The sequence below is a fragment of the Ischnura elegans genome, chromosome 9 (assembly GCF_921293095.1).
Source record: "Ischnura elegans chromosome 9, ioIscEleg1.1, whole genome shotgun sequence".
In the NCBI taxonomy this organism is placed as follows: Eukaryota; Metazoa; Arthropoda; class Insecta; order Odonata; family Coenagrionidae; genus Ischnura; species Ischnura elegans.
This window is the reverse complement of record NC_060254.1, coordinates 6,621,394-6,648,522: the sequence shown is the minus strand read 5'-3', so window position 1 is coordinate 6,648,522 and position 27,129 is coordinate 6,621,394. Positions and strand designations below refer to the sequence as shown.

General features: G+C 38.6%; 1 protein-coding gene across 4 annotated transcripts; it reads left to right on the top strand.

Annotated features, from left to right (window-relative positions):
• Nucleotides 1–42: 42 nt before the first annotated feature.
• On the top strand, nucleotides 43–27,129 carry LOC124165800 (methionine aminopeptidase 1D, mitochondrial). Of its 4 annotated transcripts, XR_006866324.1 has the most exons (7): nucleotides 43–600; nucleotides 678–894; nucleotides 1,006–1,197; nucleotides 11,322–11,472; nucleotides 14,216–14,326; nucleotides 16,048–16,905; nucleotides 17,069–17,523. XR_006866324.1 is itself a non-coding variant. In XM_046543321.1 (6 exons), exons 1-6 carry the CDS (start codon nucleotides 482–484, stop codon nucleotides 23,045–23,047), a joined length of 963 nt encoding a protein of 320 aa, XP_046399277.1. In that variant the 5' UTR covers nucleotides 53–481; the 3' UTR covers nucleotides 23,048–27,129. The 4 variants fall into 4 exon arrangements, 3 of the variants coding, with proteins under 3 accessions (XP_046399279.1, XP_046399277.1, XP_046399276.1); XM_046543321.1 differs by lacking the exons at nucleotides 16,048–16,905; nucleotides 17,069–17,523 and adding an exon at nucleotides 22,857–27,129 and having other exon boundaries at nucleotides 53–600; nucleotides 1,006–1,179; XM_046543320.1 differs by lacking the exons at nucleotides 16,048–16,905; nucleotides 17,069–17,523 and adding an exon at nucleotides 22,857–27,129 and having other exon boundaries at nucleotides 55–600.

The following is a 27,129-nucleotide window of genomic DNA, read 5'->3' as shown; positions in this document are numbered from 1 at the left end:
GTGGGAGGAAAGGGGTTGTTCAGTGCGGTGGTGACGAGGGTTGTGGCAGTCCCCGCGGTGGTGGTGAGGGTAGTAGCGGAGAGCATAAATACTGTACACAAATAGTAATTTAAACTCTATGGCGGAGAGGTTGGAGACTGATGAATAGTTGAAGGCAATTCGTCGCAAAAGCGCAACAGATTAAAGAAGGAATACGGATGAACATGTAAATTCACAATGTTTGTTTGAGGTATGAGAGTGCATACGTATACCGAACAGAGAAGGCTTTGGTATCAAAGTAACATGCCAAGTCAAATGCTTGTATAGGGAATATTTTGTGGTACTAGTGAACTCGAAATTGTAATAGTTTTTGCTGCTTGTTTACACCCGAAGAAAGTGGATGATGATAAACATCCGCGCTACGAAATCGCGTGAGATTCGGTGTGATTGCAAGATTCTACGGTAGACGCAAATCGCAATCGTTGGGAAAGGCTTTTAGGTAATGAATTTGAATGCTGTTTCTGTGATATTTCGTGCACCGTTAAAATTACTCTTTGGTTCAGCGAAATTGTCACCCATCGGTCATGTATCCTGTCGAAATCTATGGAACAGGGCCAATAAGTAAGTTGTGTTGGCACTATTTATTCATGAAAGCTTGAATTTAAATAACATTGATTTGAGTCCGATTTTCTTGCCAGGTCGAGCTTTGGTAGGTACAGTGTCGTTCAACCTGGATACGTAACCCCGGGGAGAGAGGTACCTCCTCATATTATTCGGCCGGTGTATCATAATATCGAGCTGTCCCAGCAAGAATATGGGAAACCTGAAATAAAGACCAGAGAAATGATAGATAAACTTCGGGATTCGTGTAAACTGGCCAAAGAAATCTTGAAAGCTGTCGAAAATTTTGTCACTGTAGGTTATTTTTGTGTAAACGCTTTGTTGTAAATGAAAAGTTATCTTTTACCTCTGCAATTCAGTTTAATAGTCGATGAAATGTTGAGCTATTCGTATTTTTTATTCTAGGTTGGAATTACGACCGATGAAGTGGATAATTTGGTACATACCTTGGCGATTGAAAATAATGCTTACCCGTCTCCCTTACACTACCGTGGATTCCCTAAGTCGGTGTGCACCTCTGTCAACAACGTAGCGTGCCATGGCATCCCAGATGACCGACCTCTGGAAGATGGAGACATTGTAAATGTTGATATTACGGTAGTATTTATTTTTTTTACTCTCTGTCTTCTTATAAAGCAATATTGGTAAGTATTGGATTGATGTCGGCAGCATTTTTTTCGACCTTAAAAGTTTTCTAAATTTTAGTTATCCACGTTAGTTATAATTGAAGGTATTCAGTATTAAAAAAAATGTCAGTGTATGCAACCCGCTCAACATTTGAGCTCCTAATTAAGCAAAGTTCAGGCTGCATTTCACTATAATATCTCCTGGATAACTATACAACTATGCACCTGTCGCTGGCCTCCTACGGCGTCACCCTGATAAAAATAAACTCCTCCATGGTGGGTAAAGAAAGGGTAGTAGCCTTCATGGTGGGTAGTTACTTAAGTAAAAATTTCTCCCTTGAAACAGAGCTGATTCTGGTCTGAAACTCCACTGAATGCGCTCAAACTGCCTTGAAACAACCTTGTCACTGCACTGCACTGCCTTGTCCTCAACAAGAAAAAGAGCACTCTACTGAAACTCTGATGCCATTCTCCCTTGAAAGTCCATTGAATTTGAACTGCTTCTCCCTTGCTGCATATGTGCCCCACTGATACTGAACTGGACAATAGGCTCAGGCCAGGCCGAATTTATGACACCACTGCGTCTCTCTTGCCGCATGTCTTTACTGCCTTGCCACAGAGCTGCGGCAGCATTGGGTATCCCCTCTCCCTCATGGATTTGAACTGCTTCTCCCTTGCTGCACATGAGCTCTACTGGCACTGAGCTGGACAGTAGGCTCAAAGGCCAGGCCAACTTAATAACTCCACTGAATCTCTCTTGCCGAATGTCTTAACTGCCCTGCCACAGAGCTGCTGCAGCATTTGGGTATCCCCTCTCCCTCATGAATTTGAACTGCTTCTCCCTAGCTGCGCGTGTGCTACCCATCGTAAGATTTGCCAACATACGGAATCCTTCTACCGGACATATACGCGACCCCTGTTTTCAGCGGCAATGTATTTTTTTTAATTTAGCTTTTGGCAACACGTATACCTTTTCCCGCGCGTCAAGCTGTCGGTTGCCGTTATTTCTCTCAAGTTGCTAGGAGCGAGGTGAGCGTGGGTTTTAGCATGAAAAGATTGATGGCATAAATATTTTCCCGGTACTTCGACGTTTGTTAACGGCAAGAATTATTCGAAATTAAGGTGAAGGGGAGAACGAGGTCGGTGGTGGTGACTGCAGTCATAATTGGAGGTAAGCTTTTTAACTTCTCTGATGGCATGTTTATTCGTTTCATGTTTAGCCATGAGAACGTTGACATTGAATTCGTGTTTTAATCCAGGCACGTTTAAGGATTTCAAGCTCCTTTTTCGGGGGTCATGCAGCCAATAACGAATTCTTCTTTCAACGCGTTGGCGACTGCCGTCCACTTTTCCTGCCTCATGGATACCCCGGACGAGGAGGATAATACACCGACCGGTCATCAATGCCGCGGATGCCGCGCCGTCCGTTAGTCATCCTGCGGAGGACCGGACTCGGTGAGCTCGAGCGGGCTTTCGAAGAAATAAGGAATGCGGGTATGTTTCGCTATAGTGCACTGTATATTTACTGCTTATACTTATTAGTTACTGCTGAATGTTTTGGAATCTTACGTGGTTTTCGTTTGGAGTTCACACATAGCCTAAGTAACGAGTCATCGCTTCGTTTTTCATTTAACTATGATGCAAAGCGCATGCTTCCTCAGTGATAATTTAAGTTTTGCTTTCTATAATTTGAATGGTTCACATTAATGCACCATATAACTAATAAGCCAAGTAAAGGAGAGTTTTTCATGTGCAATTTTGCTAATTTGATTTTGAGTTAAGTCGTTTGTGACTCTCATCAGTCATGTTTCTTCTCTTTTTCAGGAGCATCTAACTTCCATGACTTCTTTCATTTGGAATATTTTTGTATGTGCTTTTAACAGTTATTAATTTATTGATGTATTTTCATGTTCTAATAAATTGTGTCTTGAAAAATGTTGTGGTAATTGCAGTTATAATAACTATTGTTGATCGCAATCACCTATCCACCCTTTATCTCTTATCATGCATGCAAAATTGTGGGAGAAATCTGTTATGTGATCATCCACTGTTGGCTGGGTTGCGCAAGTTGTTAATTGACTGTGTTTCATATGATTTAACAAGGGAATTTTAATGGATTGGGTAGGGGAAATGTATTCAGCCAAACAAGGGAGTTTTAGCCTGGCATACAAGGGAGTTTAAGTCTAGTTAGTGGCCAAGGGAGTTTCAGTGTAGCTAGCCAAGGGAGTTTCAGTTTAGTCAGCCAAGGGAGTTTCATTGGAGTAGCTGGAGTTCTTAATTGCACTGCTACTGCACTGCCATCCCTCTCCCAAACTCCACTGGTTTGTTTCAATTTCAATGCAGTTTCAGCATAGAAGCAAGGCAGTGTGTTTCAAGGTAGTTTCAGCCCAGTTTCAGTCAAGTTGCAAGGGAGAAATTTTTACTTGAGTACCCTTGCACAACCCACGCCCTACACTCCAAGGAGGGTAAGGGAAGGGTAGGACTATCCTTCATCTACCCTTCCTTGGAACTCCTTCCCTTACCATCCGTCTACCCTTCCTCTACCCACCATTAAGGGTAAGGGAAGTGTAGGAATATCCTTCGTCTACCTTTCCTTGGGACTTATCATTTATTGTTTATTGCTGAGGAAAACATTCTGAAAGTGTCTCCTCAGCTACTTTCACGTGCTAATGAGTATTGAGTTCTGTACAAGAACATAAGCAGTCTTTGAAAGCATAGATAGACGGGCTGCACAACTTACCTTTAAAATTCCCCTAAGGAAAGCAATAATATACATATTCAGTGGCGTAGCCAGGGGTGGGGTCCCGGGAGGTCCGAACCCCCCCCCCACCCCCCCCAAATATAAAAACACAATGTTGAATTTAAAAAATATTTCTTTAACTATTGAAGTTTTTTCGATTATGAAAAAGTGTTTGAATTAGTTTAAAACCCATTACTTAGTACAGTAGATTCCGTTTAGTGGGTCCACCGGTTACTTGGGGCAGCCGCTTAATTGGGGCAGATCTTGAAGAACAGAACCCAATAGAAAAATATCCCAGAGTATTCTCCGCTTAATTGGGACAGCATGCCGCTTTGTTGGGTCATGAGTCGGTGACATAGACTCCATACTCGCGGCGAAATTAAAATTTTTTGTTTTCAGGATACTATTTTTTTATATTTTCATCCTTTGATTTACTCTTATTTTTCACAAATGTACCTATTCTTGCCCTATTTTGAAAGCTTTTGTTGTTTTACTATCAGCAATAGGATAGGACTTTTCTTTAATGGTACTTAGTAAAATACATTCATTCAGCGTCACCCGAGGCTGTGAAAAATATTTTTAACAAAAATGTTGTAATCCTTAAAAATGATAATAAATTAACTAAACTCGCTGGTTTATTGATTGAATTAATATTTTAATAAACCTATGTTGCATTATAAACATTATTTACTCTTCTTTCTACCTTTTCAAAGTTTTTTATGCCAATATACAAGAGAGTTCGTCTAATTGGAGCAGCCGCTTAATTGGGACAAAGTGCACAAGTCCCGATATGTCCCAATTAACCAGAGTCTACTGTATTCTGTTTTTCAAAAATTTCCCCACCTGGTTTGGACCCCACAAAGAAAATTCCTGGCTATGCCACTGTACACAATAGTTTCTATAATTGTGTGAAAAAAGCTTATTTAGAAGTTCTTTCATTCACATTTTTAGGATGTAACCTATCTGTGTGGCTGACAATGAGACATCGTGGGAGTGATGTTTGGTACATATTTGAATGCTGATGTTATTTTCTGAAAAGAAATAGGTATGGTAGAAAAAGGTCACAGCTTTCTTCCACATAAGCCTGGGTGCGAATCTCATCTAAAGATTTGGTAGTATAAGTCCCGTTGAGAAGCACCACCTCTCAAGTACCTCGATAGCCGAGGTTTTTAAGGTGCTACTTCATCATCCTCTAATATTTAAGTTCTGGGTTCAAGACCATGTGAAGGCTAATTTTTTTTCTGTACTATTTAATTTAGAAATCACTGTTACAACTCATCCCCATTCGTTTTATTTAGTTGCTTAGCGATGTTTTTTAAATTTTCATGTTAATTTATGGATTTTTAGATTTTATATTAGTCCTACCCTTCCCCTACACTCCAGGAAGGATAGGGCCTACCCACCAATGTTCTAAAATACCCTTCATCTACCCCTGCTGACCGGTATAGGAAGGGTACACCTATCCTTCCCTTACCCTCATTGGAGGGTAGACCTCCCCACAATGGAGGAGTTTATTTTTATCTGGGCAGTCATCCAGCAACAGTCGTAAAGGGTTAATGTCAGCCAATAGGTTAGTTTCCTTCATCGAAGAAAACGAAATTCATTGATCGCGATTCGTTACCCACCATTAGTGTATTCATAATATACAAATTATTTGGTTTTAGAAATACCGGTTTAGACGAATGGCAAGGGCCAAATTTTATCCTCATTTGAAAAAGGCCAGATTGGCGCCCATGCGATGCCACTCCACGTGACGTCACAGGGACCTAGTTTCTACACGAGAGGATAGGAGTTATACATCGTCTGAGGTTACCAATGCATGCAAGAGGCACAGAGCTCAGGGAAACATGTCTTAATAATAACCTATTAAAACTGGCTAAGGTCGGAAAGTTTTCTTCGTTTGATAAGGTATTAATAAACCTTAATTAAGCCAAGCGCTACCAGATAGCGTGGTACTCAGCTACCCGCTAGCATCCTGCGTCGTATCAGCGCTCAAAGCCTCGCCCAAGGTCACCTCACAAGGCGGGAGGGGGAACCAGAAATGCGTCACACGGACTTTATCCCATGATTCTTACTTACGCGTCGCATTTTCGTGCGCTTGAAAATTTTCACTTTTCATTTAATCGCGAAAAATAGATATTGTCATTTAAAAATCTAAAAGCGTGAAATACGTACTTCAGGAGTAATAATCTTTCGATCTAGGCAATAAAAAAATAATAGGAAACCACCCTATTGGAGAGCAATGATGCCTCCTGTGACCAATGCTCAATCAAGCAGAGTGGTCACAATCACACAAGGAACTGTGAAAGAACTTGACGTGGCAGAAGAAAGTTAACTACAGTTTTGCCGGCCTAGGTGGCAGATGGGTAAGTCCTCGCCTGTCAAACTGAAGGTCGTGGGTTCGAGTCCTACCTGGGTTAGTTGTCCTTACCCAGGGCATGGTTGCGTGTCATAGTCTTTGGTACACATTATTTCCCCCTTTGTAAAAGGCCTTGAAATTAGCTGTTTTGGAGACGATGAAGATAAGTAAATAAAAAATCAGCATGCCTATTTCACCCTATAAACCAGCTCAAAAATTGAATTCAACAGAAAATAAGTTAAAAATTATTCCCCAGAGTAATTTAATTAAGATTTTGAGGGGTTTGAGTTCATGGCTAAAAATACATTAGGCTAGCTGAGTGATGCTCATGGTGATCATCATTGATCTACAATCATAGGAATGATTTTTGCTAATAGTTATTTGCTGCTTCACTTACTTAATAACGATTCCTTTTGGGAAGTCCTGTATTGTTTAAATATTAATCAATTGTGCCCGAAGTCAAGCATCCTGGACGAGAAAATGAATTATCGTTCATCATGGGCTATGAAAGAGAGAGGCTGTAGTGTAGGCCTCATTCATATAAGTTGTAACGAAAGAAAGGCTGTCACATGAACAAGACAATGACCATAGGAAGCCATTGGAGTATGTGGAATTTCTGTATATATGCTTTTAAATAAATTCATATTTCATACTTACAAAACTTCTATACTATCTCATTCTTGCTAAAATTAAGTGTATCAGATAATTATAAATATAGTAATCATAATCCATAATCATAAATGTCTTTTTCATCATTAAGTCACAATTACTTTAAGTTATTGTATGTTTTGTTAAACTTTATAATAAGGTGGTTTAAATTTTCTTTAATCGCCTAAATCGAAAGATTATTACTCATGGAGTACGTATTTCACGCTTTTAGATAATTTTTAAATGGCGATATCTATTTTTCGCTTTTAAATGAAAAGTGAAAATTTTCAAGCATGCGAAAATGCGATGGGTAAGTATGAATGCTGGGAAAAGCCCTTGTGACATCATTCTGATTCCAGCCACCGCTGTGTGAGGCCACTGTGGTGCGAGGCTATGAGCACCGATAGGATGCAGGCTGCTAGCAGGTAGCGCTTGGGTTAAATAAGGATTATTAATACCCTATCAAAGGAAGGAAACTTTCCAACCATAGGCAATTTTTATAGGTGATTATTAAGACATTTTTCCCTGAGGTCTGTGCCACATGAATGCATTGATAATCTCAGACAATGTAAAACTCGTGACTACTCGCATAGAATCTAGATCCCTGTTATATCACATGGAGTGGCATTGCATGGGCACCAATCTTAACGATAACTCTTAAGGAAGTCATCCGCAATGCATAAATTGTGGGAAAAATCCAGACTGGAAATCTGGGTTCAAATCCCACACAAGGGCGAATAATTTGTTTCTTCGTGGATTTTTTGCACAATTTGGGCATTGCAAGTGACTCCCATGAAAGTTATCTCCGTGGCTAGTCCCGGTATACCTAAAATTAATATTCTGGCAGCCTGTGATAACAAAATGTACAAATTTACCGATTGACATTAAACATTTATGGAACTTTAATGGGCTCTTAAGGCTCCTGTATACCTCAGTCAAAAACTACGCTGCAGACATCTGGGTGGATTCATCTGAGGCATCTGTTATTCTATCCTCATAACATTTTAATCCTTATTTCCAAAGAATAAACATCGATACTTGAAATAAGTGTCACCATTTTTAATTTCTCATTAATCACACTTCAATATTGACCACTGAAAAATACTAATTTCAGTAAAATTAATTGCCTGCTACGGCGTGTATGACGATGGTGTCCAAAATCGTTTGCATTCATTTTAAACAAGAATCCCTTATCTCCATATTGCTACATTCTACTTAAATGTACTCCTCATAGTAGCGACACTAAGTCAATCCATCCGAACCAATGCACACTATTTTTGCTTCTCCTCGGCGGCAGCATTCTCCCGTATGCTTCACCTTCAGCCACTGAGCGAGTCTCAGCAAGCAGGAGGAGAGGCAGGGGAAGGGGGACGGCACTGGCACGGAATCTGTTGCCTTCAGTTCGCCTGTAGCTGCAGAGTGGGATTTTTTAAGTCAGCGTCCCTTGCATGAGGGTCACTTTTGTGTGCGATACATGCTTTGGAGCCTAATTTCGGTCTAGTTCAACAGCATGCTCTGGGACAGGAATTGATTCACGGTAGACACGCAAAACACAACATACTATTCAACAGGACATGACCTTATTGCTAGAATACTGCCGTACCATGATGATGTTTTTCCATGAATATTTTGTTCCGATGTAATCACAAAAAGTCATATTTCAATACAGCCAAGATGTATTTCCACTGCATCTCCCACATTACATGCATGGCAATGTACTTCATGCATTTACAATCGGAAATGCCGATTTATTCTCAGTGGGGAGGATTGCTTCAAAAGATCTCGGTCAGTTTATATCCGCTTCAGTACTGCATTGTACCCTAATACCTCATTTCATCTGGAGAGTAAAAGTTTCCTCTCATTGGTGAAATCTCGCTTAAATTTTATATGAAGAATGAGTTCAATTACATAAAAGCTTAGCTCTAGATTTATTTGTCTCAATATTTATTTTTTTATCGATTTATTAGTCTCAAATTTATTAGTTACAGTGCCTAAAATTATGTAAAAACAATTTTAATTCTTGATAGTTCATCTCATGTCATAGATGACGCATCATGCACCAGCGTGCACGTTTACACCTGTGTCCTATTACCAAAATTTTCAATTTTTTCTAATTGAAGTGTTTTTTGACATGCAAGTCAAGAATCCATGGATAACTTCTTCTATGCATAATGCTTGGCAATATGTTTGCTTAAGTCATAAAAAATGATATTAATTCTAAGATACGTGACTTTGTCAATTGCAAACAAAATATCTCGGAAATCGGTTTCTTTCAACCCACATTTGCACTCTACAATACCTAAAATGGAATTTTGCTACATCTGTCATCATTTTTGGCTATGTGAACAATTGAGACGAAAACTTGCATGACCAAGTTATAATGCAAATGATGTAGCAGCATTATCGAATTGGTAAATCCTGCATATAAGGTCTAAGTTTTCAGTGGAATGAGTGTCAGTTTTTTATAAACTTAAAAATAGATAAAATATTTTAGGACTAGGTTTGTGTGTCTTATTTTTTAAAACTTAAACAGTGTATCATTTGCACAGTATGTCAATGATTCAAGGCTCCATAATTTTGAAAGAGGCAACAGGATGCAAGAATGAGACAAGGATTCTGCACTCGCGTAATTGCAGTCTCTGCAATTTTGGTATTTTGCTGCATAAAAATGCAATAATTTGATGCATATTTTCCTGCTGTCCTATTTGTCTCTCATCTCTCGTTAGACCCGTGGTTTGTAAGACAATTTCGCTCTCAGTTTCATCATTATCAATGAAACTTTATGAACCAAAAAAATTGCGCATTAGTTTCAATTGATGTCACATTTTCTTGGGTAGCGAGTGAATGACTTCTGGTAAATTGAAATTAGAATGAAATCACAATGACAAATGCTTATTTCTTTTATCAAAATAATCTTATATTTCCTTTGAATTGGAACTGCCTGAAGAACATTTTATGTAATTGGGATAGAAGTCGTTGGAATATAAGCTTGCACTGGACTTTTCCTCAGAGATATGCAAATTTTTTTATAGAATAGAATTTTCTCCAGAATCTAACAGTTACTCTCAAACATTTAATTTTTTTTCATTTGAATTTTGCAAAAAAATAACGTAACAAACCAGGCAGTTCTAGTCACCATCAACATCGGAAAGGCATCATTTTCTAACTTAAGATCTAGGACATAAATAATTTTCTATTAAGCAATGGAATTACAATTTATGCTGCTACACCTTTTCTCTTCAGTTCTTAAATTTATTTTCTTCTTCCTTGTAGCCCATGTGGTAAGAAGAGGGCAACTTTTTTGGTGAAATAATTTAAAAATGCAAGAGATTACGTATTTACGGCGACTTACTCTGTGGAAAACATTAGCTGTTTGTATACAATTCTGATTTGATTGTGCTCATTTGTATGCCAAAGTAAACATATTCACGAATACAAGTAATATATATGAACTTATTAACTTTAATGCAAACATAGTTTGTATTCAAACCCATTCTAACATTGGCAACAACGTGCACCATACCGTGTACGACCTGAAGGGAGCCAAAATTATTGACTCCTATTGTTCATCGATGCCTATCAAATAATTACTCTGTACCATTTTATAGAAGGAACATAATAACAAAATATTATTAAATTAATTTTTGGTATAGATATTTTATGCTTCGTAAGTTTTTACATGAAAAACTGCTGTTGGGAATTTCATTTGAAAAAGGAACTAAAACATTTCTTAACAGAGTACTGCCATACCAATTGCATTAGCAGAAAAAAAAAGATGTATTCAAGTATAAATTAAGGAAGAGAAAGCATATATTTTTTGCTCTCATGGAGAAAGCGACGGTGAAGTGGTATTGCATCCTTGTTGGAAACTTATTTTATTTCTGGCATTGATAACTCAATATTTTTACCCATGTCACAGCGAGCATATTGGTAATACATGGTAATTAACGAATTGATAATATTTATAGTGACTTCAAAGATGCTAAAAATACAGATCTTGAAGATACTCCGGGGACTAACTTAAAACAAATAAAAATCTATTTCAGAAAAAAATGATCAGTAAAGAAAAGTCACTCTAATTGTATTCATAAAGGACGCAATGTATTTTGTTGAAAAAAAATTGAATATACTGCTGCTGTTCAGCATGTGAGCGCCAGCCACTTCTGTCTGTCACATTCCTAATTCTCAGCAAAGTATGTATGTATCCCATTCCCAATGCACATGAAGGACGATGAATGTGGTGAACATCAGACAAGATGGATTTTATTTCTTGGCTGGAAACACAAGAGAATTTGATTGCTCATGAATGAGAGAATCGTAATGGTGGCTCACTCAATTGATCCCACAGGTGTTTTTGAATGGCTTCCACGGCGACTGCTCCTCTACTTTCCTGATTGGCTCTGTGGACGATGCTGGGCGCCACCTGGTGTCTGCTGCTCAGAAGTGCCTTGAAGGAGCCATCGCAATCTGTCGACCTGGTGAATACTTTTGCAATATCGGTAAGTATATTCATATCTTCATCAAATTGGAGAGACTATTTAGTCTTAAAACCAGCCAGTGGTGGCTCGTGTTATCCTTTTTTGTTAACTTTCTACATTAATCATCCATGGGCATCAAGTGTTGCCCACCCATTCCTCTTTATAAACATTTTTTTGCTCAGCTTTGAAATCTCTTAACCATCTTCGCACCTTTCCATCACTCATATTTTTTTTACCGGTAACCTCCAAGGTTCTGTAGGTGAATTTTCGTATCCTTATTGAATATATCGTAGCCTTAAGAAAACAACTTAGTTATCCATTGTGACGCATTCCCACATTGTTGGAAACACGAGTTACAAACTTGAATGGTCTGTTGCCCAGGCATTGCTCATTCTCGGTGAACGCACCACCGATGGTAGAGATGGGGTGGTTCCCCAAAGATAGTTTTTTTTTTATTGGGCGCCAGATGCATACATAGGATGCACCACCAAGTGAAAGTACGTCTCTGTCTCTTTTGGCAAGATGGATTTGAACAGACACAAGATTAATTACCATAAAGATTTAATGATTCTTCACAGTCATTCTGAGATTAACAAAGAATTTCACCATTCCAAAATTTTGCCTTCATTCAGGTAGTGTCATATAGCTTATCACACACATATGGGCCACACTCTCCGGCAACATTAACTTACTACACTTAGTAAGATAAAAAGAATAAACGAAATATGACTCCTCTGTCATTTCACAAAGAAAATTCTGCTGCTGTCACCCACACTTGGGAGAGGAAGAGTACCCTCTCTCTCTACCGCCACATGGTGGAGTACGTCTTACGAGAGAATGAGAAACTCTCGGCCCGAAAAAGGAACCCTGCAATGAGAACATTGCACATCAAGAAATGCAGAGAAGATTGACCCGAGGAAACTGAAGAGTGGGCGGAGGGACGGGACTTAACTAGACGGGCGGAACGAGAGGCGTAGCGGAGAGGACCTACTCAGTCGGCGTCTAGAGAGCAAGAGGCCGTTCATACGCGCACATCGCATGGTCGGGAGAGATCGCAGAAGGGGGGAGAGTAGGGGAGGGGTGAGGGGAGTAGGATGCCAAGACCTGTTTTCGTGGGCGCACTGCAAATCGTGGAAATACCCCGGAACTGAAAATTTTCCGTCAGCTGTTCGGCTAGGCGCAGACATCGTGGTGGAGATTGTGACACCATGCTAATGGATGTGGCCAGAATTTGGATATTTTTCTTTGTAATGTGGAAAATATTTACGATTCAAACATGTTCATATGTAGATGACTTTTATTGTGCTTCATGGAACTTTTTTAGAGTTGCATTGTTGTTGCCTGCAGAATATTCTTCAAGATTTATTTAGAAAAATCACATAGATGACATGCTTTCTGGATAATTGTGAACTAGGTGTTCGAGAATTGACTGCCAACAGAGTTGGTAAATAGCATGGTAAATGAATGGGAAGTAAAAATCATTTGTGGAAGTGATGGAAATGAGATTGTGGTGAAACCCCAGTGGTGCAGCAAAAAGAGAAAATTGTTTTTGAACGGCAGCAGCATTGCTGTGGAGTCAGGGGGTGACACATTCAGAAACAGAGGGAGAGAGACGGCCAAGACGAGGTGATCAACGCAGCTGACTTCAAGACCTAGAAGAGGGCTAAGTTAGCAACTGAGGCGGTGGCAGTAATGTGTGTGAATGGTGACCAGTTTTCCATGACGAAAGCTAGTCAATGGTAATTTTTGTTTTTTTTTTCAATGATTTTCAGCAATCTCAGATTTCTAAGCAAGGCTGCATAGATTTTGTATTTGATTTTATTTTTGAATATCAACCAGAATAGGTTACACCCTGGGAATAAATATTTTTTTTCCAAATGTACATAACTTGCTGTATTTTTGTCAAAGTCTTTATACATATACCAGTGCTTTGCCGTTGATGTGAAGCCTGGAATATGAAAAAACCATTCAGACAAGAAATCAGGAATAAGTCAGTGAAATCAAAAATGGAAAGTTGGTATTAACCCTGAGTAACTGAGTAGAAGTCGCCTAATAACCGTATCAATTGCATTCCTTTTTTTCTTTGCAAATGATAAGTTTGAAATCCATCAGTGTAATCAAGCCAAATCTATCAGTGGCATCAAAAATGTGAATTGTACGAAGAATAAAGAAAATAAAATTGCCATTTAATGACATGTTAGCTAAATTTCAACTTCAAATGCTTTTCATTTAATGTTTGAAAAACTTCAATTTCTAAATTTGCTAAAACTCACATTTTTCCAGCCCCTAACCTCAGTGAGGCAGACCGTGTCATGTTGAGTTGCACCTTCGTCTTTATTTTGAAAAATGAAAAAGAAACTTTGTGCTTTTGATCTTTTTCATTTTTCATAATGAATTGCATTCACAAAGTTACGCCTCAAGCAATCAATTTCGTCTGTATTATTTTTCGACCATTTGTCCACTTTTAGAAGTTCACTTACTTTGGAAGAAAGCAAACATTGGTATTTTGTGACCAACCTAATGTACGTGTTAAAGAGGGCAGGTTGGTATTTGGAGCGGGTGAATAGCAGTTTTGATCACTTGTGCTTGAACCAGTTAGGGTGAGGAGGAACGCAGTGTCAGCTGCTCTTAACGAGAGGCACCAAAAGGACCGTGGCTTTACTTGCATCCGCTGGATGGAACTTGCTCTAGATGTGAAATAGATACATAATGAAATGTTATCCCTTACTTAGCTAATTCACATGCCTCTTTGTATCTCGTTTAGGTAATACAATTGAATGCATAGCGAGGAAGAATGGAGTGACCATAATTCCAGCATTTATTGGGCATGGCATTGGCAGCTATTTCCATGGACCACCTGACATCTATCACACGTGTGAGTCATCACTTTAACATGTTTCCATAATTGGTGTTCTTTCACTCCTGCTCAATTTCTCATAAGTATATGTAGTAATTGAATCTTCAGTCACAACTCCTCAATCAAAAATTGATGAGGTAAATTTTCCAAATCTGGTTTGTTAGAACTTGGTAAATCCCTAAGGCATATCAAATGTTGACAGATTCAGGCTTCATTCAGTGGAGGGTAACCATCATTTTAATACATACTCTTGCACATTTCCACAAATTTATTCAGCACAGAATGTGTTACAAGTCTTTTAATTAATTTAATTAATCTACATTAATATTGGCAATTTATTGTGGAAGATGAATGTTATAAGCGTAGTAGTTTTCCCTAGATTAAGATACAAAGGTAGGCAAGTACCTGGAATACTTCTTCGCTGATATGGTTTTCCAGTACCTCAGGCAAGATCCTTCGGAGAACCCCTAAAAAGAGTTCCTGTGTAAAAGCATTTGTCTCCTCAACAACTGGCTTGGAAAAAAACCTATCTGTAAATAGGAGATCAATATAATATTGCAGCCTGTCCCCCACCAGCTGAACGTTTAGGTCACTATTTTCCAGAAAAGGGGTATTAGGAGGGTAATCAACCCACACAATGCTGCGTGTTCAAGAGGCTGTTGAGGTTTTGGGGTTGGGCAAGGGAGAAGGAGAGGGAGTTGGGATGGGAGAGGGAGGGGTGGAAGACTCGAGGGTAGAGGGCGTGGTTAGGGCCGTGGAAGAGTGAAACCACTGGCTCCAGAGAAAGGGACCAAAGGGACGGATTGGCAATAACTATTGCCTCCCTCCCTCATGTTTTCTTCTTCCTCATCCTCAGACCCGTTCTCCATATGCGTTTCCCCCTCATTCCATGAATCGAGGAAAGAAGAAATGCCTTCAGAGTCCATCTCAGTCACCATATAGGTCTCCTTTTCAAAGGGAAGCTGCCCTGAAAATTAAAGAATGTCACTGCAGTAAGGGTGATAGATGCATACATACATTTTCCAGTAGAAAAAATGTTGAGAGCTTTAAGAAGATCCTGTGTCTATTCATAATTCTTTGAATTTCTTCAAATTATAGGGTTCCATATTGCCTACATAAAACAGCTCTGGAACAATTTGTTTTAGGAATGCATTAAAATTCATATTTTTAAGAGTATAGAAATAAAGGCCCGTTTTCACAATACATTAATTGGTGCAAGTTAATGTCTGTTTGTGTGAATGATTTTTGTGTACCGGAACGGAACATGAGTAGCATAGAAATGGGCATTCTGGGGGAGTCGTTGACCCCACTCATCCCACTCACCCTTGACCTTGAACGTCTAGACTCTCCGCCCAACCCACCCCCACTAAGTCGACGAACTTGCCAAGGTTGAAGTGGTGTGGGAAACCTACCATATATAAGAGAGTAGAGGTGGATGCGAGCTCATTCAACGTCGACATGGCCTGCAGAACCGTCGCTCTGCAAAGAGATCCCGAGGCCCGCCTTGAGTACACCAATCTCTTGGTGGAGAAGCAGCCAGATTCGGATACTTTCATCGTCTACATCCCTCATCGGGGCGCAGATTTTGTGCTCTCGGTACTTTTTAACGCAGTTTACTACTGCGTGTTCCGACACCAGAGAAAGGCATTTGAATTGGTCGGACAGAAGGTGACTTTCTCCGGCTTCCCGAATGAGAAAGGGATTTAATAAAACTCATCAGGATGACATTACTGTTCCAGGGAAGCGGCGCCTGGCGAACGAGCAGCGCCCAATCATCTGGCTGGATGTGTACAAGTGCTACCAGCCTCAATTCTACTCAAAGGGAGGAATAAGAACCCAAAGTGATTGTGTTGATGGTGCTAAACCTGTGTGTTACACGGACCATAGACAAGCAGGTGGCTGACGCGAGAAAATGATTATAAATTTAAAGAAGGAATTTTCAAAGCTAAAGTGAACACACGCTCCAAGGAGAAATTGAGGACGAGTATAATTCAAGGAGAGTCAAGCAGGTGTACGTGATGTGAAAAAGCTCAAGGCTAACTGGCTGAGGACGCTTTGCTTGAAAGGTTAACATACGCTCCAAGGAGAATCGGACTTGAGATAAAAAATGAAATAGCACTTACCTTACCCCGAACAGGGGAGTGGGATGAGGCTGAAGTGTGGTGTGAGTTGCCCGAAGATTTTGTATATAAGACGATCCTTTTCGAGGTTGCATCACACCATCTTACCGTCGTCCTCACCGTCGTCGTACACCTTGCAGTTTGCCTTAGACCGTCGTCACTGCAACTCCAAGCCTGCTTTCGCCACAGTTCCAGCCTGCAGTTGTCCTCACCGTCGTCGTACACCTTGCAGTTTGCCTTAGACCGTCGTCACCGCAACTCCAAGCCTGCTTTCGCCACAGTTCCAGCCTGCAATTGTCCTCACCGTCGTCGTACACCTTGCAGTTTGCCTTAGACCGTCGTCACTGCAACTCCAAGCCTGCTTTCGCCACAGTTCCAGCCTGCAATTGTCCTCACCGTCGTCGTACACCTTGCAGTTGACTCCTGCCATTGCCGCTGTTGATTCCTGCAATCACCGTAGTTTCAGCCTTCTAAATTGTAAGTAAGAGAATATTATTATTAATATGATTGATGTGAGGGACATATAGATTTAATGAATTGACAATACATCACGTTTCAAGTAAAAAGAATAATATCATAATTCTTAAAAAATACTTATTGAGATTAAATATTACATTCAAACTTATGCTTTATTTTATAGACCATGAATACTAAACCGAAGACTGCCACCGCCGCTGCTGGTACCTAACATGAACCGACTTACACGACCGTGGTGTCGCGTAAGGGAAGCAGCAGAGCAGCAACATCTACCTCCACTGCCGGATGATCATCCTCCATCATCTCACTGGTGTTTGCAGTGCTGAGGAGATGTCAGGAGGAAAATTTGTGTGTGAAGAAGGAGAAGTTAGTTAAACATACGAGATATCCGGTGGAAAGTTTGGAGATGATTCACACACAATACGGAGAATGTATTGTAGCACATTTTCTGTTCGATGAGAGGAAGGGGTAACTCTTCCTCCCAAAATATTTTAAACTATCAAAAAAGGAGATAAGTGAATACAACTACTTTGAAGAGAAATTCTCTATTTACCTTGACACGGATACATAATGTTATAAAAATTGAAAATTGAAATAAAAATTAACTCTAATGATTGATTCTTGTGTCTTATTTCATCAATAGTGTAACCTTAAAATTTTCTCCTCGGTTTTGGGAAAATATAAAAAATGCAAAAATAAATGCAAAAAAAAAAAAACGATTTTTTATGTTATTCCAAATCCTAGGAGAAAATTTTCAGACTAGACCATGGCTACACCATGGCTTGATATGGGTTATTCTATGGTTGATAGTATTGGTCAACGTTAAGGGGAGATCAAGGAATCATTTCCACTATCCTTAACACGGGCTGGGATTGAAGTACCCAAGCTATATATTTTTCTCAACCTATTTGAGTATAGGTCAAGTATTTTATAGCATTCACTTAGCTGCTTCACGTAGCTCACAGAGCTGTTAAAGTACATTATTCTCAACCTATTTAGCCATAGGTTGCTATGTAGCATGCTTGATGAGCATAGCTTTAAGAGCATAGCTAGAAGAGCTTAGCTCTAGATAGGTGGATAAGTTCCACCAGTACTTCATTAGGAAGAGTAGGCACTTACCCGAACTGCAACTGGTGATTCCAACAAAGTCCTCAGTCCTCCCCCCCCTTTGGGGAGGGTGGTGAGCCCGGAGGCCCAGGTGAAGTGATTCCAGCGTATGCTGCACGGCTATTTATACGAATCTTAAAGAGGCCAATTATTTATAAGAGGTAATAATTTAGTAACGAGGAAGTCCTAAGAAGAGTAGGAGAGAAGAGAAGCCTCATGAAAACCTTGATAAGAAGACGGAACAACCTTATAGGCCACATCTTGAGACATGATGGCCTGATGAAGACAATCGTCGAAGGACAGGTGGAAGGCAAGAATGGAAAAGGAAGACCTCGAGCAAAATATATGGAACAAGTAAAGAGAGATGTGAAAGAGAAGAAATACGTAGGTGTGAAAAGATTAGCAGATAGGAGAATAGAGTGGAGAGCTGCGTCAAACCAATCCTAGGATTGTTGACCAATGATGATGATGAAAGAGGCCAACACCCAACTTCTCCTCATTTCTCTCACTATACGTCTTACCCCTTAAACGTACCAACCGCTAATATTAAATTCAATCGCTGACTGAGATACCAACCCATGCATGTTATATATTTGAACGCAGGAAAATTTAAATTTCAGAAATTTCGTGCATTAATAATTTTTATAATTTATTTTCGTAATAAGTTACAACATTATCGTCATGTGTAATGTATTGACTTAAAGTACATTCTTATATCTTTCTAAAGCATAATTTGTCGAGTGATCAATTATCTCAGTTGACTAGATAAAGGCTAGGAAATGTTGATGAGGAGGCAGAAAATTTTCAGAAATTAAAAGAATTAAATTGTTGCAATACTGCAACTGCAATACTGCAACTTTCAACAACATTCTTTGAAAAAATCATTTGTGTTTTGTCATTATTGAGGATCATGCCATTCCTGGTACACCAGTCATTCATTGCCTTAATCGCCAGTTCACCAGAGTGATACAGATTATTCAATTCTTTATGGGAATTCATAACACTCACATCATCAGCATATAAGACACATTTATTGTGCTTAGATGTTAAATTCATGGGGAGGTCATTTATAAATATTAAGAAGAGTACTGGGCCAAGCACTGACCCCTGTGGCACTCCTTTAGCAACTTGTTTTGAAGATGAGTAAGAGAAATTACCAGCATTATTGAGAACAACCTTCTGTCTTCGATTAGTTAAGTATGTCTTTAGCCAATTTAGAGCAACACCTCTTATGCCCAGCAGCTCACATTTTGTCAGGAGCATATCATGGTCTACCATATCAAAAGCCTTACTTAGGTCAAAATATATCCCCATTACTTTGTTTTTTAAGTTTATTTCATTTAAAATATAATTAATTGCATCAAAGAGGGCTTGTTCAGTTGATTTCCCTTTTCGAAATCCAAATTGATTGCTGGATAGGAGGTTTTGGCTTTCTAGATAGTCAATTAATCTTTTACAATAGACATACTCAAATACTTTTCCAAACTGGGGAATTATGGATATTGGCCTATAATTACTCACTGTATGTTTATCAGTTTTGTTCTTAAGGACTGGGACAACCTTGGATTCCTTTAAGGCTTCAGGATATATACCATCAGAGAGAGATTGATTAATCAGGAACAGTAGAGGAGTTAGGATTAAGCTCTGAGAATCTTTGATAAGTTTACCAGGGACTCCATCTATATCTGATGAGTTTTTCTTCCCTACCCTCACAAGATAGGTGTACAGCTCATTTTCACTGCAGGGATTAAGATACATTGTCTTGCTAGATTTCGTTAAAGGACAAGTTAAATGCATAGTATTATATAATGTTTGCAGGTTTGTGAATGCCTGCTGTAAGAAACCTTTCAGGTGGCTTGCTGAGTACTACGCGCACGTAGAGAGATGAAAATGAGCAGGTATTCTGGCTACTGAATAATTTACAAAGAGAGTCAGATCATGAACTGAAGTCATGATAACAGGATTCCCACTCAACCGTGAAAACCTTAAAACCGTGAAAAAGCAGTGAATTTCGTCTACCGTGAAAAAAAACCTGGAAATAGCCGTGAATTTCGTCATAAAACCTTTAAAATCCCTCAATCTTGATTATAGACCTACGACTGATGGATCAAAAGAAGAATCGATATGTCGATCATGTTACAAGGTCAGTCACGCACAGTCACTGTCCACGCAGATGCCTGCACACGTACATTCGAAGTGCAATTATTGGTCCTTGTGCCATGACGATACATTGACCTTAACGCCTGTGATTGGAAGATCGGTAACCAAGGTGTTATTTAAGTCTGGCAAAAAATCAGACTCTTCTTCACTCCCTACACACCTGCTTCCTCCGTTTTCCCACTCACAACCGCTAGCTGGCCCTGAATTTTGCTAACTATAAGTAGGTGACGTCATAAGAGATGGCACTTTCAGTGCTTTCACGACGTCTGTCGCGTTTGATAAATTCTTAGTTAACGTTCGGCCGGTGATCGTTTCGTGATCAATATTTCTGGCTAAAATGGCTCATCAACAGACCGTGAGTTTGACGACATTTTGACCGTGAAAACCTGGAAAAAACCGTGAATTTTATAATGTAGTTAGAGTGGGAACCCTGTGATAAAGATATCATTTATGTTGGCAAATGTTACGTAAATAGACATGCAAAATAAAAATTATCTTCACTACTTATAATTCTTTTGATGCAACATCTGCTTCTTTGCTTAATAACTTTTTAGGGACCTTTCCTGGCATCATTTAGAAATACGAAGGCTAGCAACTTATTAAAATTAAAAAAATTAATGTTTGCGCAAAATGGCAAGGAAATTTGCTGCCACATTAGCAGGTGCCACCAAGGGTTTTTTCTTTCCCTAAGGAGTGGATGATACAATTTTTGCTTAGAAAAAAGTTAATATGGTAATATGGACAGCAATGTAAAGATTAAAATAAAACTTTAAAAATCAAGTTCAAAAAGTGGGGCTCAAAAGATGGGGAGCTACACCTCTTCATACTTATTTAAATTCTAAAGAAGAATCAGGCAATAATTAGACAAAGTACTAAAAATAGTTAATATATAATACAAATTTATGGTTTAAAAATGTGCATTTAATGTAATTAGGCATGAAAAATAAATCAATGGAAAAGAAAATTAGGTGTACAATATATCTATGTATTTGAAAATATATGTTGACGTTGAGAGGACGTCTTTTAAAAAAATTAAAAAAAGTATGATTTCATGGGACTCCATCCCTCCCAAGACTATACTGCCAATACCTCGCTCAGTATAAACCTACTCGGCCATGGAGGCTCTCATTAGGAAGAGGTAAATGGTGTGTCCAAATATGAATCTAAACAGGAAAAACCTCTCCATGGAGCCCGAAAGAAAACACTCCGACGGCTTGATGTCTGCAAGGACGTGAATTACCTCAGTGCATTCCATCTGCTAATCTTAATTTTGATCGGACATTTGCTCCTGGAGTTTGACTACACGTTCGGTAGCTCAGTCGCATCTGCGTCTTTCCTCGTTGGCTCTTGGTGCCGTCAAGGCAAAGGATGCAGGTGGCTTCATGTGCCAATCTTTTAACCATCAATTAAGTGGGTCTTGTGAATGTCTACATATTATTGAAAACAATAGAACATGCAAGTTATACGAAAAAGGACTCGATGGAGAAGAATACCTGACTGAAATATTTTCCATATAATTCGTGCATTGAGATTTCGATAAAAACGAATGAAGATTTCCGCAGAGAACAAAATATTAATATTCCCCATTCAAAATTTTATAAAGACAGTAGTAATTAATATGTGTTAAAGTGGATAAGAAAAATATGTTAATGCCATGCCTTGTATCTGAAAAAAAAATTATTCCAGAGAGATTTGAACCAGCACAGTCATATTTCCACCGCTTTCCAAATGTTCTGCTTAACCACAAGGCCAAGTTACTCACTGATTCCAATGTTGTTTCATTAAGAGCTTTCATAAGTCATGCAATGGAATGAACTGGTCCTCTAGTGTCACTAATTCAAAATGAATTTTAACATGCAGTGGCATTATTTGCTGCTATATTGCAGTGGATATGTTACATATATGTATTTAATGTTTGCTATCTCTCATCAAAAAACTCAGCATTAATTGTAGGAAAATATGCTTTAATGGATTGGATAATTTACAAGAGAAAGTAAATTGAAATTCTGGAGGTGGATTTATAATATAGCATGAGCTGCACAATTTATGTGGCATTGAACATTTCACATATCCCACATACATTTCCCATTAATGATATTGTAATAAAAATATTGTGGGAGGTGGGTTATTGTTGTTTAAATTTCCCTCCTACAGGTACCATAGAAAATACCGAAAGCAATTTTCCAAACTGCAGCGAAAGTAGTGACACTAAATTCGTTGCAATACTTTTGAATCCGACTGTATGTGTTTCATTCAGTGCTTTGGAACATAGTCATGATGGTGGGAATGAAAGTAGAATATGATTATGCGAATGAAATCCATTCTAATGACCTTGTGATAGATCAGCCTCAAGTGTGATTCTTCTTTTGTATTTTTGGTAGTTAAATTGGTGTGAGTGAATCATTGGCATAAGTGGAAAGCACTTGGCAAACCTTAGCATGAATGTGGTTGAGCCCAATCCTTGAAACTCCATCCATTTGCTAATCTGTGACAAGTGTGAGTGCTTGTGTACTCTTTTGTTTTCTATTCAAGTGTTAATTTACTTTGTGCTCTGACTTTCCTTCTCGGCCTCCCTGCCCATCTTTTAGCTTGCCCAGTTAAGACTAAGTGGAATTTCCTTTCATTATATCGGAAAAAATGGAAGTGCTGATGATTCATTTAGTTTTCTGGTTTTCTTGCTTCAGATAATGATTATCCTGGCAAAATGGAAGAGGGTATGACATTCACTGTTGAGCCAGTCATTGGCCAAGGCTCCCAAGAAGTCGTCATTCTCGAGGATGGGTGGACAGCATTGACTGTGGACAATAGCAGATCAGCACAGTTTGAGCACACCATCCTCATCACAAATGATGGAGTCGAGATTTTGACCGCTTAAATACCTTCCGCATCAACCCTGAACAACCCGCTGTATTTTCCTTTTCTTCGGCGTATTACTTCTTTGAGATTTAATTGCGATGAATCTTTTTTCACCAGGTTGGGCTCTCCACCAGTACATACTTTCTTCTTTCTTTGGTCCTCTGGGCTGCTTGATGCAAAGGGCTCACGTAATGGATGGGGTCATTGTGTGTGGGTAAGGCAGTTGCTGTTAGAGGAGCCATTTCGTACCATATTTAAAATGGGATCCCATGCATTGCTCAGGTTTAAACCATTGGTCTCTGCCAAAGTCCTAGCAACATCTTCAACAGTGCCTCATCCACTCTTGACAGCACTCGTCATCATTCAGCTCTGAGCATGATATTCCATTGAAATGTCTGGTGGAATCGAAAGCCTAACCCAGTTGGAATTGCAAGAAAGATTCATTGCTGGGAAAGCATCAAATCGTACTTATATTGTACATCTTGCAATTTTCATAGTGTACAGAGTAAGTAGATCCTTGTCAAGATTTATACTTGCAAATCATTTCATGTGATCAAGTGAGTGGGGGAAGAACGTTTCTCAGCAAATGCCTTTCCCACAACCAATCAGATGATGATGGTGCATGGTATGGCTTACGCCTTTGGAAATTCAGTCTCTCTCAGCTATCTGTTGTGTTAACTTTGTCAGTCTAATAGCCATGTTGCCAAACCTAACATTACCCATCGTTGCCCTTTTACTTTCCCAGTTTTCCCATCTGAGCTGAAAGGGCCAAATCAACTCCTGAGATATGTACTCGTTTGAGCAGGGTGGCTGACCCTTTCCTGAATTGATATTGAAAAAAATTAACTATGAAACTACATATTGCCTAGCATTTCTGAAGAGTAAAACATAATACTACTTGGATTTTGATACAATTTTCTTCAGTGTTACTTCTAAGTTGGCTTTTGAGGCATGGAAAGTGTCATATGTGCTTAGAGTCAGTTAACACTGTGTTAAAGATTCTATTTTTCAGTTTTGAATTTGTGAATTATGTACAGGGCTCACACACACAACTTTCCATTTTCAACTTCCCTGATTTCAGGTGCAATTCTTTTCATATGCCTGACTTTATATCAATAGCAAAGCACTCGGAAATAGAGACTAACTAAAAAGATTCATCAAGGTATTTTGCGGAAAAAATTATTTTACTCTAAAAATGGAGGACACCACTTTACTAGGAAACTATGCCCAGCGATTCAATGTGAACATTGACTTTTAGAGACCCTGAAAATTAACGTATTTATTTGATGTGCTATTGTTATGGTAGCACAATGATATATTATTGTATATATTCCAGTCAAAATTGAAAATCAAAAGAAATAGAAAAATCTACACAGTCATTGCTTAAAAATCTGATATCGTTTAAAATTGTGCAAATCATCACAAAAGCTAAAATTACCATTGACTTGCCATTTCATATTGCAGAAATCTGGTTGTTGCACCTAATTCTGCAGCCTTCTTCTTAGTTGCTATCCGATCCCTCTTGGCCCTTATATCCACAAAATTTTGTCCCGTTTACCTCCTCTTTGCCTTCTTCCCTCTCTTTTTCTAAATCATACAAAACAAAATGCCCACCTTGTTGTTGGAGCGATGCAATGCTCTGGAAAATTCAATAAATATTTTCACCTTTTTCCCATGCCTCTGAAGTTTTTCCTTGACCATAATCTAATTTCCCTGAATTTCAGCCGCGATTTTTATTTCCCTGACGATTCCATGGTTAGTATGCACCCTAAATTTATGTACGTCCATGCCCCTCCATACAGTTGATATGGTATTATAATCACTCGATTGAAATGATTATTATCGTTTTTCAAGTCAATGAATTCTGGAATACGTTGAGGTAAATGATGTTGCATCTTTCTTTAATGCTTATGATGAGGTAGAATGATTGTTCAGTCAGCTCCTGCAGTTAAGGGCAAGCAGGAAGATTGCTTTGACTAATGCATGCGAGATCAATCTTTGAGGCCCAGTTGTGTTATGATGAAAACCATGTTATGCAAAGGATACTTGTGTGTACATTTGTGAATCCCTATTTTGCTCGCATGTCTAACTCTTGACAGTAGCAGTACTAGTTCACTGCTACTATCTAGGGCTCAACAAATGGGGGATACCAGTGCAAAGGGTTTTTTCCTCCACTTGCTTTAACCCCTCCCCTCACCCCCAAACGTACTTTAGCTGCAAATGTTTCTCAATAATTTTCCATCTGAGAAAATACTTTGTTAAAAAAGGCAGAGCCAAATATGGACGGCACCAATCTAAGTATCCTGGCCTATGCCTTCAAGCATTTGTTATTGAGTTTTGGGTTGTACCTGTATTACATACACCAAATAATTACTCGTAGAGAGAATGCAATGCATTGCTGCTATGCAAAAATGTTTTTCATAAAAATTTGTTGACTGTATTTTCTGTGAAAAAAAAGCTGCACTCCGGGAGTGCCGACAGAAGTGAAAACTTGAAATAACGTGAGCATTTTTGAATGTAAGGAAGAATTTCTAATGAATTGTTTTATTAATCAGTTAAAAGTAGAATCATGTATATAAAATTTTTTCTATAATACAAAATTAACAATTTAAAAAAATTCCAATAAAAACATAATTTTGAATTTACCGTGCATAATTTGTTCTGTGTTTCTGGATTTGAAAGCACAGAAGGCGTGCATGCACTACATAACTGTTCACAAGATAGCTGTCTATATGTATATGTATCCACTAGCTATAAAAAATAATTTTCTCCATGTGTTTCCTTTTTTATATGTATTTCTACAATATATAATTGTAAACACCTTACATTATAAATTTATTTGATGGCACAACATTCGAGTAAGCTACTCAAATTGAACATATTAAAAGAAATTGAGTTATATTGTATTAACCTTCACTATTTTTGTATCGAGTACACTCTCCTGCACGAGTATGGACTGGTGATGGGAGTCTAATGGTTTGCACCCCTCCACAAATACTGTATATATAGTGAGTATACTGTGTATATACCTAATGTACACAATTATACATATACATCTGTAGTAGCTGTGACAGTGTGCTTTAAGATGCATGTGATGTTTTTGTCATTATTCATAAGTGAAACACGAAGTTCGTAATGCCACCCAAGATCAATAGACACCAAAACTTTTGCACCATCCATCAGGAAAGTTAGCACTTTTATGTATGGTTGACATAAATCAGCCTGTATTCTCCTGAGTGTGTTTGTTTTGGACCCTTGAGTGATATTTTCACCGAGCGAGCACCTTCTCCTCTTTCCCCATGACACATTGCTCCTCCCACTCCCATCTCTCTCTCTTGGGACAACACTTCTATGGAGCTTCTTTCTGTTGCTCAATATGCACTAAATTACTTTTTCCATTCATTGGTACCTTTACCTTAATGGCACGTAGTTAACATTATGTTAGGGGATCAAGAGAAATACCTTCCATACTTCTATGCTGTACATTATATGATAGGGAAATTATTTCCAACAATTTAATGTGAACACTAAGTTTTTGGGCTTTAAAAATAACTTATTTCTTCTACATGCTATTATTATGGTAGCAGTATGATATATTGTTATCTTTTATGAGCAGGAATTAATTAAGACCATTCGTCTTGAATTTCCATCTTGACTGTGATTATTTGCGCCAAAAAGTTTTTGGAAATTTTTTCAAAATTCAGCATATTAAAACTATTGGTACACCTTTTGAAGTAATGAAATGCAGCCAAAAATTTGTGATGTTATTAAACGGTTTTTAATATTAATTCTCATTATTTAGTAGTTGCATTTGTGACAGATGATGCAAAATGGCAAACCCATCTAATTCTCATGTTTATGAAGGATTATAAAAAAAGTGTCTACAGGTACCACAAGTAATTTACACCACACATGCAGCAAAACCTTTAGAGTGTGACATGAGTGGAAGACATGATTGGCAACGTTGAAATTGACATCAATTTTTGGCTGAGGGTCATAGTTGTGAGCTGGCAATGGTATATCATAGGTACTTGACGGATGTTGGAAAGTGCACTTTTATAGCAAAGGAATTCAATAAAACATTTATACATTTGTGCAAAA